At 44.7% G+C, this 20,894-nt stretch overlaps 1 protein-coding gene across 1 annotated transcript in view; it reads left to right on the top strand.

Annotated features, from left to right (window-relative positions):
• The window catches only part of CEP89 (centrosomal protein 89), a 79,884-nt gene that overhangs the window by 47,771 nt on the left and 11,219 nt on the right, over positions 1-20,894 (top strand). Inside the window, 4 exon segments of the mRNA XM_084960366.1 lie at positions 1,021-1,201; positions 10,939-11,106; positions 11,688-11,829; positions 15,879-15,968. Of these exon segments, the coding sequence (XP_084816492.1) occupies positions 1,021-1,201; positions 10,939-11,106; positions 11,688-11,829; positions 15,879-15,968 (581 nt within the window).

Below are 20,894 nucleotides of genomic sequence, written 5' to 3'. Positions count from 1 at the left end.
CCGCACCTGCTGTTTAAACTCCCCTTTCCACACGCTGGAAGAGCTCACTCCCAGCCATTGCTCTTGGGGAACCTGTGGGGCTAGCGCTGGGCTCGTGTCCGCCACCAGGTCGGGTCCGAAGTGCGAGCACCTGTCAGAGTCCAGCAGGTGTTCCCGCCACAGGCCTTCCCCGCAGACAGAGCAGGCATGGGGGGGGGGGGGGTACGTGCCTCTGCCCTGCACGAAGTCGGGGGGAGGAGAGAGAAAGATGCTGAGCTTCCCAGCTTCATTTTCAAGTCTAGAGACGACAGAGGAATTAATTTTATCTCTCCTGGGCTTAATCTTCTCAAACCCAGCGGATCTAAACAGGTGGGATGATTCTCCTCATCACACGGGGCAGGGCCGACCTTTTGGCCCGTGTGATTCAGTCAGCTGCCCATGTTGTTTTTCCATTTCCCAGAAACAGCTTTACAGAGTAGAAGGACTTAGAGTTCTATGCTGTAATATTTCCATGTGCCAGTTTCAACAGATGCCCAGGAACTATCTCATGTGACTTACCCTGTCACTTAGAATGAAAATACGTATGATTTACTTTTCATACAGGACATGAAACAAAAACTTAAGGGGAGAAAAATAAATTCTGTCCTTAGGCCACATTTTGTGTCCTTAAAAATCTTGTCTTTTTAGGGCTGTACCTGCGGCATATGGAAGTTTCCAGGCTAGGGGTCGAATTGGAGCTGCCACTGCCAGCCTGTGCCACAGTCATACGGGATCCGAGCTGCATCTGTGACCTACACTACAGCTCATGGCAATGCCGGATCCTTAACCCACTGAGTGAGGCCAGGAAGGGAACCTGCATCCTCATGGATGCTAGTCAAGTTGAGTTTGTTACCACTGAGCCACAACGGGAACTCCACCAACAGATTTTTAAAAGATTTTTTTAAAATTGTTTTAGCTGGCTCTCCGTAGTAATAATAATCAGTACTCATGCTTTATTAAGTCCTTTCCACCAAGTCTTTATCCATCTCTTTTGTTTTTCAGTTTCTAAACTGACTAAGCAGTTAATGCTTCTGGAGACTAAAGCACAGAGCCAAGAAAAGGAGCTAAATGAAAATAAGGAGCAACTGGAAATTGTACGTGCCGAATGCCAAGAACTAAAAACACACTTGGACAGCAAAGTGGCGATGGAAGTTCACACTTCCATTGTAAATGAATTGAAGAGGTAAGGATTTAATGTCTTTTCAATGCACGTTGTTATAGGCGGGTAGGGAGAGGTTGCTCCATCTTTTCCCAGGTCATTTATCCACAGCAGCGCCCGCACAGGTGCCCAAGACAAAGAATGGTAGATATTTTATTAAAGTAGAATATGGCTGTCCTTAAGGGCTGCGGTCTGCACTTTGTGTGTATGTATGTGATTTTTTCCCCCTATTGTTTCAGCTGCTCTTGTTTTTAGAACCACAGATAATTGAAAGTAACAGAACTGGAAATCTAGATATTCAGTAGTGGGAAACTGGTTAAGTGACAGGCTAGAACCGTAAAATGAAATACAGTGCAGCCATTAAATACCATGTCATAAAAGAACATTTTTGATATTGGAAAATAGCCACAATATACTTGTGAATGAAGAGACTGGGTTATAAAACAGTATGTTCAGGATGACTGCAATTTTTTTTTTTTTTTTTTTTTTTTTGGTCTTTTTAGGGTCGCACCCATGGCATATGGAAGTTCCCTGGCTAGGGGTCCATCTGGAGCTGTTGCTGCTGGCCTGTGCCAGAGGCACAGCAACGTTAGATCTGAGCCACGTCTTCGACCTACACCACAGCTCACTGCAACACTGGATCCTTAACCCACTGAGCAAGGCCAAAAATCAAACCCTCAACTTCATGGTTCCAAGTCGGATTCGTTTCCGCTGCGCCACGATGGGAACTCCCAATTTTTACTTAAAAAAGTAAAAAGGTGGAGTTCCCACTGTGGTGCAGTGGGTTAAGAATCCAACTGCAACAGCTCAAGTCACTGTGGAGGCGTGGGTTTGATCCCTGGCCCAGTGCACTGGGTTAAAGGATCTGGTGTTGCTGCATCTGTGGCTCGGATTCACTCCCTGGCTGGGGAACTTCCATGTGCTGTAAGTGTGGCATTGCTGTGAGCTGTGGTGTTAGGTCACAGACGCAGCTCAGATCCTGCATTGCTGCGCCTGTGGCGTAGGCCAATAGCTATGGCTCCAATTCCAAGCCTGGGAACTTCCATATGCCGCAGGGGTAGCTCTAAAAAGCTAAATCAATAAGAAAGAATAAAATACCATGAGAAAAAAGTACAATCATTAAATAAGAAAAATTAAGAATTATTTCCAGAATTTAAAAAAAAATCACTACAGGGATGAAAGATAAATTTGCAGATTCTCCTAGAACATCAGGAAACAAACTGATGGGAATGGAGAGAAAAAAAATAATAGATTGAAGACCCATCCAAAAGGTCCAACCTCTGATCATCAGGAATCTCAGAGAGATGAAAGAAAACGGGGGAGTTCCCTGGTGGCTCAGTGCGTTAAGGTTAAGGATCATAGCTATGGCATGAGTTTCGTCCCTGGCGCAGAAACTTCCACACGTTAGGGGCATGGCCAAAAAAAAAAAAAAATTCCCAAACCAAATAAAGAAAATGTCAAGAGAGAAGTTAATGGTTGAGCAGCATTTCCAGATCTCTGAAGACCTTGATCGAAAGGCCCCGTGGCTATTCACACTGTGGCTCTGCAGGTTAAGGGCCTGATGTTTCTGTGAGGAAGCGGTTCTACCCCTGGCCTCTCTCAGAGGGCTGAGGATCCAGCAGTGCCGCTAGCTATGGTATAGGTCACAGATGCAGCTCAGGTCTGTTGTTGCTGTGGCTCTGGCATAGACCGGCAGCTGTGGCTCCAATTCAACCCTTAGCCTGGGAACTTCAGCATGCTGTGGAAGTGGCCCTAAAAAAAGAAAGAAAGAAAGAAAAAAAAGGACTCACGGAATCCATTGTGTGAATGAAGAAGACCCCCACTAGACACATCCTCAAAAAGTATCAATTAGCCAGGAGTGACGAGACAATCCCACCATCCACAAGTGACCAGGAATCTGGGACCTGGAAGGGCTGCATCCTCAGGTCCGGTGAACCGGAAGTAGCCAGCCCTCATTCCTTTCTGGAGGAAGGCCCCTTATTCCTAAAAATATTTCAGGGGTCGTGTCCAGGACACAAAGAAAGCCAGACAGACAGTGATCGTGGACCAGTTAAAAACAATGCAAATAGTGATACGGAGTCCAGGAATTAGATTGTCAGACAGAGACTGTAAAACAACTGGTGGTGGTTGTGCTGAAAGAAGGAAAAGACCAACTCCAGATTGTCCTCAGGAGACTATAAAATGGGTTTGAAAGGAAACAAATAGGAGTTCCCGTCATGGCCCAGTGGTTAGCGAACCCGACTAGCGTCCATGAGGATTCAGGTTCAATCCCTGGCCTCGCTCAGCGGGTTAAGGATCTGGCATTGCCGTGAGCTGTGGTGTAGGTCCCAGACGTGGCTCACATCCCATTGCTTGTGGCTGTGGCCGGCAGCTGTAGCTCTGATTTGACACCTAGCCTGGGACCCTCCATATGCCGTGAGTGTGCCCTAAGAAGACAAAAGACAAAAAAAGAAGAAACAAATAGAATTTTTAGACTGAAAAACACAGTAACTTAATAACTCAGGGGAGAAAAAAAGGAGTTCTTGTTATGGCACAGCAGAAGGAAATCCAACCAGTATCCTTGAGGATGTGGGTTTGATCCCTGGCCTCGCTCAGTGGGTTAAGGATCCAGCATTGCCATAAGCTATGGTGTAGGTCACAGATGCACCTTGGATCCCATGTTGCTGTGGCTGTTAGGCATACAGCTACAGCTCCGATTTGACCCCTAGCCTGGGAATTTCCATATGCAGCAGAGGTGGCCCTAAAAACCAAAAAAAAAAAAAAAAAAACCCTTCAGTGAATGGGCTTAGCTATAGATTAGATGTAGCTGAATTGTGAAATAGTGAGCTGAAATAAGTCAGGAGCAAAAGCAGCTCAGGATGATCAAAAGTTGAGCTCTCCCTGCATTGGAGACAGGAAGCGGCATCAGGATATGTTTAATCAGGAGAGGTAGTCAGAGAGGCTAGCTGAGAGTTCCCCCAACCACCACCACCCCTGGAGAGGGCTGACAGCACCTGGGTCCTGCTAGCCCAGCCAGCACAAGCCTAGCTGGGTAAATGAAGAGAGTCATACCCTGACCCATCTTGGTAAACGGCAGAGGACAATGTCCTGCACAGGAATTCAGCGACAGCAGGATGTTTTAACCATTAACAGAGGTGCTGTGATCACTTGAATGTTAGCTTCAGAGTGCTGGATGCAGGCAGACCCCAGATGGCCTAGAATTGTATTACCAGAGAAAATCCCTTTCACTTTTCTTCTTTCTTTCTTTTTTTTTTTTTTGCTTTTTAGGGCCGCACCCATGGCATATGGAGGTTCTCAGGCTAGGGGTCCAATCGGAGCTACAGCTACCAGCCTACACCAGAGTCACAGCAACATCAGATACAAGCCCCATCTGCAACCTACACCACAGCTCATGGAAACACCGGATCGCTGACCCACTGAGCAAGGCCAGGGATTGAACCCGCAACATCATGGTTCCTAGTCGGATTTGTTTCCACTACACCACGAAGGGAACTCCAGAAAAATCCCCTTCAGAAATGTCAAATAAGGGCACTTTCAAACCCCAACTGGGTGTCACCACCATCATACCTGCATTAAAGGCAATCTTAAAAGAGGGTATGAAGGCATAGGAGGAGGACAGTAACTCACGATGGGACATCTGAGGAGCAAGACGGAACTAAGAGTGGTGAATTTGTGGATAAATGTAAATGAATATTGATTCTATAAAACAATAATGACAACATCTTTGGGACTTAAAAATACATAGAATTAAAATGTACAGGGAGGGAGTTCCCATCACGACGCAGTGGTTAACGAATCCGACTAGGGGTTGTGGGTTCGGTCCCTGCCCTTGCTCAGTGGGTTAACGATCCGGCGTTGCCGTGAGCTGTGGTGTAGGTTGCAGATGCGGCTCGGATCCTGTGTTGCTGTGGCTGTGGCATAGGCTGGCAGCTACAGCTCCGATTGGACCCCTAGCCTGGGAAACTCCACATGCCGCGGGAGCAGCCCAAGAAATGGCAAAAAGACAAAAAAAAAAAAAATAATTGTAGGAGTTCCCTTGTGGTGTAGCAGCTTAAGGATCCAAAATTGTCACTGCAGCTGCTTAGGTTGCCACTGTGATGTATGTTTGATCCCTGACCTGGGAATTTCTGTGCTGTGGGGGCAGCCAAAAAAAAAAAAAAATTAGCTATTTCTTTGTAGGAACAAATATGTAGAAAATGATATTTTGCAAAAGAAACCAAAAAAAACAAAAAACAAAAAAAGAGGGCAGGGAAGAAAGGACAGAACTATTTACAAAGCCTCACAAATAGAAAAAGAGAGAGATTCACAGTATTTCTGTTGGAAATATAACATTTTGTTGATAATTTCACTGGGTAAAGAATTCCAAGTTGGTAGGTTTTTGGTTTTAGAGTTTCTTCCCATTCAGTTTAAAGGTGTTCTCTGTAGCCTTCTGTCTTGCATTGTATCTAATGAAAACTGCAGTTGTTATTATCTTTGTTCTTCTGAACATTGATTATCTCTTTTCTCTCGGGTTTCTTCTAATAATTTTTCTTTGTCACTGGTTCTCAGCAATTTATTAGGATGTACCATGGTGTGGTTTCTTTCTGTTTATTCAGCTTCAGCTTGATTGAGCATCTTGGGCTGTGGGCTTATATATTTCATCAAATTTGGAAATAATTTTGCTGTAATTTCTTCAATATTCTTTTCTATTTTTCCCTTTCTCACATCTCCTTCTGGGACCACTTGATACTGTCCAATAGGCCTCTGATGCTCTGTCCATTTCTTTTTCTCACTCTTGTTTCTCTGTGTGCTTAAGTTGGATAGTTTATATTGCTTGTCTTCAAGCTCACGAATTTGCTCTTCTGTAGTGTCTAATCTGTTTTTATTCTCATCCAACATAGTGTTTACCTCTTCCATTTGTTTCTTCCATCTCTAGAAGATCCGCTGGAGTCTTTTTTATTATGTTTCCCATTTTTCTCCTCATTGATAAGCTGTCTTGCTCTTCTTTCTTGATCATATGGAATATATGCCATCATCTCTCTGACTTCTGGATCTGTTCTATTGATTTTTTTTCTCTTGACCATGGACCCTGTTTTATTGCTTATTCCCATACTTGATTGGCTGTTGAATATTGTAGATTTTGTGTTGTTGGATGCTGTATTTAGTGCATTGCTTCGAGCAGTGTTGGCTTTTGTTCCAGTGCACAAATATGATACTAGACAGCAGTTGGATTCTTTCAAAGCTTGCTTTTCTTAGGGTGGGCCCAAAGCAGCCTTTAGTCAGGGCCAGTTTAGCCCCACTACAAAGGCAGTAATACCCTTGCAGAAAGTCATCTGAAATGTCCCTTATAAGGTCTTCCCACTCTGGCTGGTGGCCTCATGTCACACACTATGCCCAGTTTCTGGTGAATGTCAGGAATTGTTCCGCCTGCTCATTCCTTTCTTTTTCTTTTTTGTCCTTTTAGGGCCACACCTGCAGCCTATAGAGATTCCCCAGGCTGGAGGTTGAATAGGGAGCTGTAGCCACTGGCCTATGCCACAGCCACAGCAGGGCCAGCTCTGAGCCATGTCTGCGACCTACACCATAGCTCACGGCAACATAGATCCTTAACCCACTGAGTGAAGCCAGGGATCGAACCTGCATCTTCATGATGCTCATCAGATTCATTTTTCACTGAGCCATGACAGGAACTCCCTGCCTGCTCATTTCTAATGGTTCCTTCCTCAGTCTCAGGCCATTTCCTCTCACATATGTACTGATCAGTAGTCAGCCAAAGACTTGTGGTGACCTTGCCTAAAGATCTCCAGAGCCCTTTATCTCTCCGTGGAACTCCCTTCTCTCTGTGCACAGTTTCTAGCTGCCATGGCCTCGCTCCTCACCTCACCAAGTCCTCTGGGTTGGGTCTGAGATTCCCCTCCCTGTACGCAGCCAGGCAGTAAGCTGGAGCCCTTGTTCTACTCACCTTGTTATTTCTCTCGCAGGGATCACAGTCCTGCACGGTCTTTTGTCCAAAGTCTGAAAACTGGTGTTTCTTATGTTTTGCCTGGTTTTCTAGCTAAATAAATCTGGTCTCTCTAACTCTGTCTTGGCTGGAAGCAGAAAGAAGTCTTTGTGTTTTCAACATTCTCCTTTAACCTTTTATCATAAATCCAGGTCAGTGTGTTCAGTAAAATGAGAGTTAAATTATTTTTCAGTGAAAGAAATGGGTTCTGGTTTTTATACACTTTTGAATTACAGTTGACAGATTAGCCTTAAAATCGTATGTGGATATATATTTCTGCTGCACGTGTTATGTGTGCAGATCCCACCACATAATGCTCTCTCTGCAAGGTGACAACACCCAAAGTGTTCAGCAGAACAAGTTCACTGAGCTCAGACTGCCCAGATGTCGCAGCAATGTTAAATTGCCATCAACGTTTCAGAGCCTCTCTCTCCACTTCTGCACTTATCCTGTGGATGAGTAACAAACAGCTGGAGACTGACATTCATCTGAGGACCACACTTTGAGCAGTACCGCCCTAGGGAATCCTGTGGGTACATGCACAGAATATAGCCCATGTACTGTCAGCAGGAAAATGAGTGCATGGAGTCTGGCGTACTGATACAGGGAAATAGTATGTAGCCACACAAAAGGATGACTGAGTCTTGGAGGCATAATGACACTAAAGTACATACAGTCCCTTTTTGCACCTGTTATGTGTCTTGGTTCCTTTTCTATATGGTTCCAATACAGGCAAACTAAACCGAGCTGTAGTGATGCTGAGATAGGTGATGACACCGTAGAGGTGATTGGTGGGGTGGCTGTAAGACTGGGGCAGGACCCCGGGCACTGTTTGGGATATAGGAAATGTTCTTTTCTTGACCTATGTGGTCATTATGTGAGCCTTCACTATAATTGTCAAAATATACATTTATCTTTTATGCAGTTTTTCTATATTCTAGCTCACAGTTTAAAAAAATTTTGAAGTAATGGTTTTTCACCAGAAGAACTAAAATCAGAAATGATCTAGTGGATGGAGTTCCCATCGTGGCTCAGTGGGAATCTGACATTGTCTCTGTGAGGATGCAGATTCCATCCCTGGCCTCCCTCAGTGGGTAACAGTTCAGTGTTGCCGCAAGCTGTGGCGTGAGTCGCAGATGTGGCTCTGAGCCAACACACCATGACTGTGTCATTCTGCAGCTCCGATTTGACCCCTGGCCCAGGCACTTCCATGTGCTGCAGGTACAGCCATAAAAAGAAAAAAAAAGATCAATAGAAGTTTCTTCTGGGGAGTGAGACCCTAGGGGTACAATAGGAAACATTTTATTTAAAAAAATTTTTTAATCAACTTTTCCCATCAATTTTTTATTGCCGCATCCACAGCATGTGGAAATTCCTGGCCCACACCACAGCAACAACAGTGCTAGATCCTTAACCTACTGAGCCACAAGGGACATCCTTCCTCCACCAAATAGGACCTGTTAACTTTTCTTTTTCTTTTTCTTTTTTGAAATTGTTTCTACCTTTGTTTCGTTTTAAGAACTATATTGTTAGGAATATAATGGAAGCCCCTTTAACCACTGCCCTTAACCCCATTGTTTTCCCTGGCTTTCCATTTTTTTTTTTTTTTTTTTTTTGTCTTTTGTTGTTGTTGTTGCTATTTCTTGGGCCGCTCCCTCGGCATATGGAGGTTCCTAGGCTAGGGGTTGAATCGGAGCTGTAGCCACCGGCCTACGCCAGAGGCACAGCAACGCAGGATCCGAGCCGCGTCTGCAACCTACACCACAGCTCACGGCAACGCCGGATCGTTAACCCACTGAGCAAGGGCAGGGACCGAACCCGCAACCTCATGGTTCCTAGTCGGATTCGTTAACCACTGTGCCACGACAGGAACTCCTTCCCTGGCTTTCCAAAAGCAATCATTACCATAAACCTGGAGTTAGTTATATTTCCAACCTATTTTTATTTCTACATATGGCCACAAATAATGTAATATTTTTTGGTGTTTATGTTTACATAAATAAATTCATTCTTTTAGGATCTTCACTTTTTACACGCAGTTTTTAAATATCCTTCCATGTTGAGATAGAATACATAGAGTTTATTCTTTTTAACCACATGATAGTACTCCATCATATGAAATACTACCTTTCGTTTAGCCTATTCATGGAAGTTTAAATTTTTACTAAGTTTGCTCCATTAAGCAATGCCCCAGTAAACTTGCTTGTACGGGTAATCAGTTTCCCTAATTACATACCTAGAGGTGGCGTTGTTAAGCCAGAAAGTAAAGGCATTTGCTAAACTTCGACATACTGTTTTGAGGCGGTGGGGCACACCCCTCAGCACTTTTCCAACATTTCCTCTTGTCCTTGGTTGCTTTTCTTCGAGAGCTTTTCTTTATTCATTGATTTTGGTACCAGGTGAGTGGCAAAAATTAGTTTTAAGTAAAATTCTAAAATCAAAACAAAAGACAGCAAAGAAAAAAAAGATAAAAGATGCATTTAAGTCAAACCTCATTTCTGTGGTTTTCATCCAAGCAGTAAGATCTAGAAAGTAGTGGAAACTGTCTAGAAAACTCCTGACGGGGTGTTCAAGGAGCCAGCTGAGGCTGAAGTCATTGAAATCATGTGGCAAGTGAGGCAGACCCCAACCGCATGCAGCCAGAGGTCTGTTCGCCAGCCAGCCAGCCAGGAAGTAAACCCCACGTGGTACCCAGAGAGACCCCATCTCTCTGAATGCCAGGCAGCCTCTGTGCGTGTGGCCCCTCCTGCTCAGTCTGGGGTATTTCATGAAAACTGAGAGAACCGATGAAGGAATAACTCTTCCCTTGAGCATTATTTTGCCAGGATTATGTATTGATTTTATGCCCTCCTTGTTCTTCTGTTTCTTTTATCAGAAACAAATGTAATTATCTTAGTGTGAAATAAAATTTGTTTTAGCCTTAGGATCTGCGGGGGACCAGTTGTAACTACGTAAAAAAATTAAGCTGTTTTGGAGTTCCCATTGTGGCGCAGTGGAAACGAATCTGACTAGAAACCATGAGGTTGTGGGTTGGATCCCTGGCCCCGCTCAGTGGGTTGAGGATCCAGCATTGTCGTGAGCTGTGGTGTAGGTCACAGATGCAGCAGATCTGGCATTGCTGTGGCTGTGGTGTAGGCCGACAGCTGCAGCTGCAATTCAACCCCTAGCCTGGGAACCTCCATATGCCGTGGGTGTGGCCCTAAAAAAGACCAAAAAAAGAAAAAATTTTTTTCCTGGAAGGAGTAGGGTATAAATGTGCGTGTGTGTGTGTAAATACATACACAGACATAAGCAAAAATTGCAGTCAGAGAAGGAGATAAGATCATTACCAACAAAGAAGTGTGTACCCACAGAGTTCTTTTTGTGGCTCAGCAGGTTAAAAATCTGACACGGGATCTGGCGTTGCTGCAAGCTGCAGCATAGGTTGCAGATGTGGCTTGGATCTGGTGTTGCCTTGGCTGTGGTGTAGGCTAGCAGCTGCAGCTCCAGTTGGACCCCCTAGCCTGGGAACTGCATATGCCGCTGAGTGCGGCTGTAAAAAGTTTGGGGGTGGGGTGGGGGGTGGGGGAAAGAGTGTGACCCAAGCCACGCCCTCACTGCTGCCCTCTAGGAGCCCCCCACCCCCACCAGCTCCTCCAAGGGCAGGATGAGCCTGCTCCCACAGAGGCCTCGAAAGACCCACCCAGGCCGGAGGGCTGCACTGTCTGCCCCTGCCCCGCAGTGGCTGCCTCATTTAACCTCCATATACTGCGTACAAGCTTGTGATATTTTTGTCCATCAGCCAGTTGCAGAAGGAAGAAGAGAAAGAAAATGCTGAGATGGAAGACTTAATGGAAAAGTTGATGGTCTTGCAAATGCAGAAAAAGAGCCTGTTGATAGAGAAGAACAATCTGATGGCTACAAATAAGGCACTGGAAGCCGAACTTGAAAAGGCACAGAAAATAAACAGGTATTTATATATTTTTTTCTTAAGCTGGTTTTTTGGGTGGTTAAAAAAGACAACCGAATATTCTATTTCCTTTCTTTTGTCTTTTCTTTTTCTAATATTAGCTGTCCAGTGGAAAAGGTTAATTGAGATTATTGAATATCAAAAGATAAAATATGACCAACATTTCGGTTCATTTACAGTCGATAGTCATAATCATGACCCTGAGACTCTGAAGATTCTAGAAATTCTGTACCGTTTCCCAAAAGCCTAATGCAAGGATTACTAGATTCCTTTTTTCAAAAATATCTTTTAAAGTACATGAGTCAAAAAATTGATAGAATAATATATATATATATCCATCTGTTGATTGCGTTAAGCATTTTGTGATTCCTGTTGACCTGGCTTGGAGTAAGTAATTATGCTTTCTTTATAAAGTTACGTTCAGTTACCCTGTCTCACCTTGAAACTTAACAGAGATCCGGTTGCTGAGGAATACTCTTAAATACTAGCATGCTTGCTGTTTTTATACTACAGCTATTCACTATGCCCTAGCCATTCAGGCTAATACGTCTTTTATTCCACCTTTGGGGGGGACTGTCTAGGAGGTTTCAAAAGAAAATCGATGTCCTCAAAAAGCAGGTGGAAAAAGCCATGAAGAATGAAATGTCTGCTCACCAGTACCTGGCAAATCTTGTAGGCCTGGCAGAGAACGTAACCCAGGAACGTAACAGTCTTAGGTATTTGGTAAGTTTCGTCGGTTACCTCAAGTATGCTGTGAGTTACTATGCAAACATGATTTTAAGATTTTTTTTTTTGAGGTTTTGGGTTGTTATTGTTTATTTTACAAAATTATCTATAAAAAGCTGCACCTTTAAAAATTCTAATCACAAATGTTCAAGTTCTCCAAATCTTTTTTTTTTTTTCTTTTTTTCTCCTTTTCTAGGGCCGCACCCACGGCATATGGAGGTTCCCAGGCTAGGGGTCAAATCAGACCTGTAGCCACCAGCCTACGCCAGAGCCACAGCAACACGGGATCCAAGCAGCGTCTGCAACCTACACCACAGCTCACGGCATCGCCAGATCCTTAAGCCACTGAGCGAGGCCAGGGATCAAACCTACAACCTCTTGGTTCCTAGTTGGATTCGTTAACCACTGAGCCACAATGGGAACTCCCAAATTTTCTTTTCTTTTTTTTTTTTTTTGCTTTTTAGGACCTCATCCGCAGCATATTGAAGTTCCCAGGCTAGGGGTTGGGTTGGAGCTATAGCTGCCTACGCTACAGCCACAGTGACATGGGATCCAAGTTGCATCTGCGACCTACACCACAGTTCACGGCAGTGCTGGATCCCCCACCCACTGCGCAAGGCCAGGGATCAAACCCACCTCCTCATGGGTACTAGTCAGATTCGTTTCTGCTGCGCCACAACAGGAACTCCCAAAATTTCATTTTTCAATCATGGGAGAAAAACATTTTCGAAAGGCAAATAACCCCAACTTTTCAATACCAGCAAATGAGATTTAGAAGGTAAACCAACAGAATTAGTCCGTTTTACTAGGAACCGTAGCCATCAGGTGTCTGTTACACATACAGATGCTGTCTTAATATAGTCTCCCCCTTTGAAGCTGAAACATAGGAATCCTAGATGGTTTAAATAGAGTTCATTCTAATGACACAGTTTAAAGGACACCCAGAGGGAGCTACAGGAAAAGTCATCCCGCATGGTTCCAAGTAGCACCCGCGCCGGGGAAAGGAATTGAGTCGGTTCTAGACAGGGAGCACTGCTCAGCCAGCGAGAGGGATGCCGCAGACACGATTCTCACATCTCCACGTGGGTTTTAAAAGATTTCTGTGGCAGATTGTGCAGTGAAAGAAGGCAGCTGCCATGCCAAGTTCTATGTGTTGGAAAAAAGCCTAGTAGAATTTACCTCGAAGCGGAACAGTGAGTTAGATCACTGTATCTCCAAGTGGTGGAATTATAGGAGATTTTAAAGCTCGTCTTCTTACTTACCTGCATTTTCTTTTTCTACTTTGAATGCATGTCACCTGTGTACCTTTAACCATGCTTCTTTAAGCACTGTTGCAGGTCTCTGGTAGTGTAGGATGAGAGGGAATCATTTAACGGAGGTCATTCCAAAAGAGACCACAGGAGTTCCCTTGTGGCTCAGGTATCGAACCCAACTAGTATGCATGAGGCTGAAGCTGTGGCTGTGGTGCAGGCCAGCAGCTGCAGCTCCATTTCAACCCCTAGCTTGGGTACTTGTGTATGCTATGAGTGCAGCCCTAAAAAGATAAAAAAAAAAAAAAAAAAAAAAAATTTTTCAAAAGAGACCAAGCAGACTTTCTGTGAGAGACAAGCTCAGCCGCCCTTCTCCCCGGGGCTGGGAGATGGAGAATCTGCCAGGATCCATCACAGACTCACCCCTCCTCCTAGAAAGATACTAATAAGGACAACGGACACAGGCTTTTAGCCATTGTTTATATAAAAGGAAACATAGATAGTTCAGGGTTCTTGGGGGAAAATGTTGGTTTTTACTTGCAACAAAAGAAATGCTAATCAAGCTGGTCTTCAGACTCCGTTTTGTACTTACATTAACGTTACGAAAATTTTTTTTTTTTTTTTTTTTTTTTGTCTTTTGCCATTTGTTGGGCCGCTCCTGCGGCATATGGAGGTTCCCAGGCTAGGGGTTGAATCAGAGCTGTAGCCACCAGCCTATGCCAGAGCCACAGCAACGCGGGATCCGAGCCGCGTCTGCAACCTACACCACAGCTCATGGCAACGCCGGATCGTTAACCCACTGAGCAAGGGCAGGGATCGAACCCGCAACCTCATGGTTCCTAGTCGGATTCGTTAACCACTGCGCCATGACGGGAACTCCCGAAAATTTTTTTTTGAATTATAATAGCTGCTGGTTAGGAGTGTGGTCAGCCTGAGTCCTTCCCCAAGCCTTTCTGAAGCACTTTGACTTTGACATGCGCAGTAGGAGCCACGAAAGCAGGCACCGCTCTCCTGAACCAGTAGTTCCCCCTGAGAGATCGCTGTCCCGACCCAAGTGCTGCACACTCTGGCATTGTCTGTACCACTGCCCACCACCCATTTCCCCTGTGCCTCCTGAGCTCCCCCACTGATATATCAGGTGGGCAGAGCAAAAGCTTGTTGAAAAGTGGAAAATGGCGAACAACCTCATTCATCTAGCAAGCACTCACGGCGACCCGGCCACCGCATGTCAGGGCCATTTTTTTGCAGGGTGGGGCACTCATGTTTCCCCAGGACGCAGGCCTCGTACCTCCCTTGGGGGCCGGAGAGCATCAGGCTTACGTGATGAAGTCAAGAGCCTCTCCCAGCCTCACGTGGTCCCCCTTAGGCCCACCCCTCATATTTGTGGGCCCGGGATGGAAATATAAATGGAGTCCATGTAAATTCTTAAAAGGTACATGTTCTACCAATAGACTTTTTTTTTTTTTTTTTTTTTTTTTTTTTGTCTTTCTAGGGCCGCTCCTGCAGCACATAGAAGTTCCCAGGCTAGGTGTCGAATTGGAGCTACAGTTGCCAGCCCATGCTGCAGCCATAGCAGCAACAGGATCCGAGCCGCATCTGCGACCTACACCACAGCTCAGGGCAACACCAGATCCCCAACCCACTGATCAAGGCCAGAGATCGAACCCGTATCCTCATGGAGCCTAGTCAGGTTCATTAACTGCTGAGCCACGAAGGGAACTCCCACTAGACTATTCAAGAATGTGTTCTCTCCTGCTGCCTCAACCCTTGTTGTTATGGCATGAAAGTCAGGTTCAGGTTTAGAATCCTCAGACCCCTCAGGCATGAGGGGAGCTGCTCCCCTCACCACAAGGGACCTCTGCCTGCTCCTGTCCCCTTGGCCCTGCAGGTCTCCCCCACCCCTGCCACCCAGTCCCAAGACCAGCCTTACTAGCTGGGCTTTAGGGGTGGGACTGGCTGCCTCTGCCCTTTTCTGGGAGTGGTGGCCATGCACCCCCACCTTACCCCATCCTGTTCTCCTGGGCCTTGGGAGAGCCCCTTATATCTTAATTTATTGATCGTAGCGTCTTCATTTCTAACCCCACCTTTAGGATGGGTTTTTTTCAGTGACTTGTGGCAAGTTTAACTCTCTGGGTCTTGGTTTTGCTTTCTAGAAAATCACCTGTTGCTATCTCTACTGCCTTAGAACAAATACTCATCTTTGCTTTTTTTTTTTTTAATTTTACCATTTGAAATAGTTAATCTGTAGTGTGTTGGTGTCCCATATGGATATTAATCTAAATCCTTCACCTTGAGTGACTCCCCTCGTGGATCTCCTGCCTGTCACATTTGGTTTGGAGGATGGCATTCATTGTGCTTTCATATTAAGTTACCCTTCACTCTGTTCATTATTCACATAGTCATGTGCGAGGTTGATTGGCATCTTGGCACTTACTCCTCGAATGTGACTGACGCCATGATGTGTCCCCAAGAAGAGAGAAGTGTGCTAGACACTCTTACAAGCTCTCACATCCCCTCATTTGAGGGGCGTAGATTTTCCACTTGTGCCTGGAGCGGGGGTGCCCAGCCTGCCCTTCCTGGCTCTCGCCCTCCTCAGCTGTTGGCCCGAGTTCTACCCTGGGCATAGGAATCCAGAGGGGGTGGGGATGGGGGGGCCGCAGAGGAGTTTGGGGCTAGGACAGGTGGCAAAATAGTAATACTCTTTGTGGTAACTAATCTCAGCAGAAGAATTTTTATTATTTTATGTTTTCTGTTAAACTAAGAGCTTAGTATTTTTCTTTTCCCTTCACTCCATAGGCGAAATATCTAGAAAGAAAGAATTATGGCATTCTCAACAAAGTCATAGAAGGCCACATTCATGTGGGAATGTTGGAGGAAAAGTTCGAGGTAAGTTGTTTTGCCTTAGATTCCACTTCCCAAGTGGGATCAGGCTTCCTGGGGTCAGATTTCCGTGTTGAAGGAAAGGCACCATTTTGCAAATGTGTATCACTGATCATTCAGAGTGAAGAAGTATTGAGTTCTTCTGACAGAAATAGCATCTTTCTTTTTTTTTTTTTTTTTTTTTGTCTTTTTGCTATTTCTTGGGCCGTTCCCTCGGCATATGGAGGTTCCCAGGCTAGGGGTCGAATCGGAGCTATAGCCACCGGCCTACGCCAGAGCCACAGCAACGCGGGATCCAAGCTGCTTCTGCGACCCACACCACAGCTCATGGCAGTGCCAGATCCTTAACCCACTGAGCGAGGCCAGGGACCAAACCTGCAACCTCATGGTTCCTAGTCGGATTCGTTAACCACTGTGCCACAACGGGAACTCCGGCATCTCTCTATTTATTAAATAAACTTTGGTTCATCTGCACAATGAGATACTATGCAGCTATTTAAAAAAAAAAGAGAGAGAAGGAAAAATCTCCAGGCTCTTATCCTTGGTTAGTTATTTCTTCCATGACAACACCACCTTTTAACAGACTATATCATTTATTTATTATGTCTCTTGGTGACTGTCTGGCTCCTCCGACCAGACTGACAAGTGCAGGCATTTTTTTCTGATTTTGTCCCCTGGCATATCCGCAGCCCCTCAAATAGCACCTGGCACATGGTATTCACTTAATTCGATAACTGGGAATTAAGTAATATACTATGCAATTTAAAATATTTAACAAAGTCAAAAGCAGTATATACAAAACAGCACCTCAACTCTGTATCAGAAAGGCTGGAAGGAATATACCACACTGTCAGTAAAGTATTATGAGTAATAAGGAACAATTATGGTTTGCTTATTTATTTTTTCCTGGTTTTCCTAGTGGCTTTTATTTCCAAAAGATAAGGTCTAATCTTCGGAGTGGTTGGCCTTGTGTCTTGGGAATTCATTCTCATTGTTCCCCTGAACAAGAATAGTGAAAATAAAAAAGGACCACCCAGCCACCCTTGAAAGGAATCTGTGAGCCAGATCCAGGTCAGACAGGGCAGAATCTCTGGGAGAGTGAGGCGAGGAGACCTGGGAAAGGCTTGGGACGATTTGGAGCTGACATCTCAGGGGAACTCCAGCAAAATACAGCTCTTGAAAGTGAAGATGTCGACTGGGAAGCCAAGATGGTGATGAGATCTGGGAAAATCCGAGCCGTAGAGGGAAGCCTCTCAGAACGAGGCTGGCTTCAGAAAACCCGAGAAGGGACCCCGAGAGAGGCAGGACGTGGCGCTCAGAAGTTGGCCCCACCGGTCATTGCTCCCACCCTCTCAAGAACCTCATCTCATCCTCAAGGAATTCAGTGGCCACCATACAAAAATTCTTTAAGAAAAAGGAGGCAAAATAGAAGTGTAATTTTCCTACATCTGATGAAAATGCACCCACAACAGTGTTGCCTCAAGGGAGAACAAAATTGATACCTGTACTCCAAGGTGAATCGATTGGCTGGCAGGTAGACAGACAAGTGAGGCAGCAGCTAAAACTTGATAAAACCTTAAAAGCTAGGAAGAAATACCAAAAAGCAGAAACACAGACAGCCAGACAAAGGAGGACTTGAGATGGAACTGACATAGCTCAGGAAAGAAATAGAAGGAAAAAGGAAACCATTTCAGAAGTGCAGGCTAAATTACAAAGAGCACAAGGAGAAAGATACCATGAAAGAAGATAAGGGGAGTTCCCTGCAGGCTCAGCAGGTTAAGGATTCAGTGTTGTCACTGCTGTGGCTCTGGTTAACCGTGGCAGGTCCAGTCCCTGGCCCAGGAACTTCCACATACATGGGCGTGACCAAAAAAAAAAAAAAAAGCATGATAAGGGATATAAAGGATAAATGAGAAGGGCGAAGACAAGAAGGCAGCCATAAACATGTCAAAAGACAAAGAGTGAGGAATGCAGCATACCTGTTGTTTGAGTCCTTAAAGAAGAAATCAAAGCAATGAAACTTATTCTGCTCCGAACAATAATTCATGAAACTTTACTCATAAATTCTTCTGAAATAAATGAAAACTTGGATCCACATATTGAAAGGACGCATTATGTACCTAGGAAAAATCGACCCAGGATGGACCTAGAAAATTGCCACCAAGACCTGTGACTTTAAGGTAGAGTAACTTGGACACCCAGGCGAAAGACTAAGACGTAAGAAAAAGAAAATCATGAAGTGCCCTGGTGGCTCAGAGGGTTCAGGACCCAGTGTTGATAGAGCCGTGGCTTGGGCCAGCTGCTGTGGCGCAGGTTGGAGTCCTGGCCTGAGAACTTTCTCATGCTGCAGGAGGGGCCAAAAAGAGAAAGCTTCATGTTGGCATCACACTTCTCAGCAGCAGCACTGAACGCTGGAGGACAGTGGAATCCCGTCTGCAAATATTCAAGGAAAGGCTGTGAGCCAAGGGTGTTTGCATACCTCTGGCTGTTTGACAGTCTTGACCATGTAAGAACTCCGGGAACATTTTTTCCATAAACCTTTCCTAAGGATTAACCAACTTAGGTTCAGCCAAGATGTGATTGGGCAAATTTCAGAAAAGTACTGGTTGTGAGCAAAGAATGCATTTAACTGTAAACTAAGACTTTAAAAAGCAGGGATAAGGCGGACAGAATAAAATGTAAATGGTTTCTGACAGTGTAGAAATAATACAACCAAGGAAAAAATGGCAGGTGAGGGGGGAGAAAGGCAGAAAGTGGAATGAACCTGCTGACGGCTTCATCCATAACAACTCAGAGGTCAAACGATATCATTTAAAGAAGAAAAATCAGGAGTTTCCATCATGGCTCAGTGGTTAACAAATCCAGCTAGGAACCATGAGGTTGTGGGTTCAATGGGTTCGATCCCTGGCCTTGCTCAGTGGGTTAAGGATCTGGCGTTGCCGTGAGCTGTGGTGTAGGCTGGCAGCTACAACTCTGATTCGACCCCTAGCCTGGGACCCTCCATGTGCCACAGGAGCAGCCTTAGAAAAGGCAAAAAGACCAAAAAAAAAAAAATAAGAAAAATCAAGTGGGAGGAGCTTGAGCATATTCAAGTAGGGGCAGATTGAAGAAAAGGTTGTCACGAGCTAACGTTATGTTACTTTTGGTAAATGAGAGGACTGAGGACTTGACATATAAAGGCATAGGAATAAAAGTAACTGCAAGAATCAAAAGAGATTCATTCCAAAAAAGCAAAATTAAAACAACCAAACAAAGCAAAGCAAACAGAATATATTAAAGTCTTTAAAAATGTATGTAGATAGAACGATAAAACATAAAATAACAAAATTGAGACCAAACCTGCCAGATAAATAAATGTAAATGAGCTTAATTCACTCATTAGAAGAAAATAATTTTTACATTAGATTATAAAGCAGGAGTTCCCGTCGTGGCGCAGTGGTTAACGAATCCAACTAGGAACCATGAGGTTGCGTGTTCGGTCCCTGCCCTTGCTCAGTGGGTTAACGATCCAGCATTGCCGTGAGCTGTGGTGTAGGTTGCAGACGCGGCTCGGATCCTGCGTTGCTGTGGCTCTGGCGTAGGCCGGTGGCTACAGCTCCGATTGGACCCCTAGCCTGGGAACCTCCATATGCTGCGGGAGCGGCCCAAGAAATAGCAACAACAACAACAAAAAGACAGACAAAAGATTATAAAGCAGAACACTAATCCATGCCAGAATCAAGAGACAATCTGAAACAGAAAGATTAAAAATAAAAGGATGAGGGAGCTCCCATCATGGCTCGATGGAAACAAATCCGACTAGTATCCATGAGGATGCAGTTCGATCCCTGGCCTCACTCAGTGGGTTAAGGATCCAGCGTTGCTGTGGCTATGGTGTAGGCCGGGTGGACCCCTAGCCTGGGAACTTGCATATGCCGGGGGTGTGGCCCTAAGAAGACAAAAATGAATGAATGAATTTTTAAAAGGATGAGGAAATTCCCTGTGAGGCAGTGGGTTAAGGATCTGGCATTGCCACGGCTGTGGTGCAGGTCACAACTGTGGTGCAGTTTCGATCCCTGGCCCCAGAAATTCCACATGCCTCAGGTGCAGCCAAAAAATTAAAAAAATAAATACATGGGAGTTCCTGTTGTGGCACAGCAACATATATATCTGTGTGTGTGTGTGTGTATAAAACAGTCACAAAAATTGTTAATAGGTTGGCTTTAAGAGAAAGCCATAATAAACTACTACATAGAAATAAGGCAAATATTTGTTGATCAAAAAGATGAATACCAGAAATTAATAAACAAAATCAGAAAGCAAAAAAATGTTCTTTCAGGGAGTTCCTGTTGTGGCTCAGTGGTAATGAACCTGACTGGTAACCATGAGGATGCAGGTTTGATCCCTGGCCTTGCTCAGTGGGTTGGGGATCCAGCCTTGCCATGAGCTCTGGTGTAGGTCACAGACGTGGCTCAGATCCCACATTGCTATGGCTGTGGCATAGGCCGGCAGCTGAAGCTCTGATTCAACCCCTAGCCTGGGAACTTCCATATGCTGCAGGTGTGGCCCTAAAAAGCAAAAAAAAAAAAAAAAAAAAATTCACTTTTTTGAAAATATAATATTTTGGAAATATAACAACTGTGCAGTGAACTTATTCTTGGCTCAGAGGGGATATATACATTGAACATAAAATTTCTCAAAAGAATTGCCTCTTTGTGAACCTATGTGATGGCAGTTTTGGAAATGCTCAGAGGGAAACTCATAACCTCAAATACTGTATAACAAAAATATAAGAAGGAAAATCAGTGAATAAGGCTTTTATCTCAATCATCTGTTTACCAATAGAGTATGACAGACCTTGCCAGATCTTTCAGTTTTGTTTTTTGGTTTTTTTTGGTGTCTTTTTTTTTTTGTCTTTTTGCCATTCCTAGGGCCACTCCTGTGGCATATGGA

Source organism: Sus scrofa, chromosome 6 (assembly GCF_054392235.1).
Source record: "Sus scrofa isolate SSC_HxYL_T2T_F1_AM1 chromosome 6, Sscrofa_HxYL_maternal_Yorkshire_Landrace_v2.0, whole genome shotgun sequence".
In the NCBI taxonomy this organism is placed as follows: domain Eukaryota; kingdom Metazoa; phylum Chordata; class Mammalia; order Artiodactyla; family Suidae; genus Sus; species Sus scrofa.
Note: the sequence above shows the minus strand (reverse complement) of the source record. Positions and strands in the feature narration are given on the sequence as shown.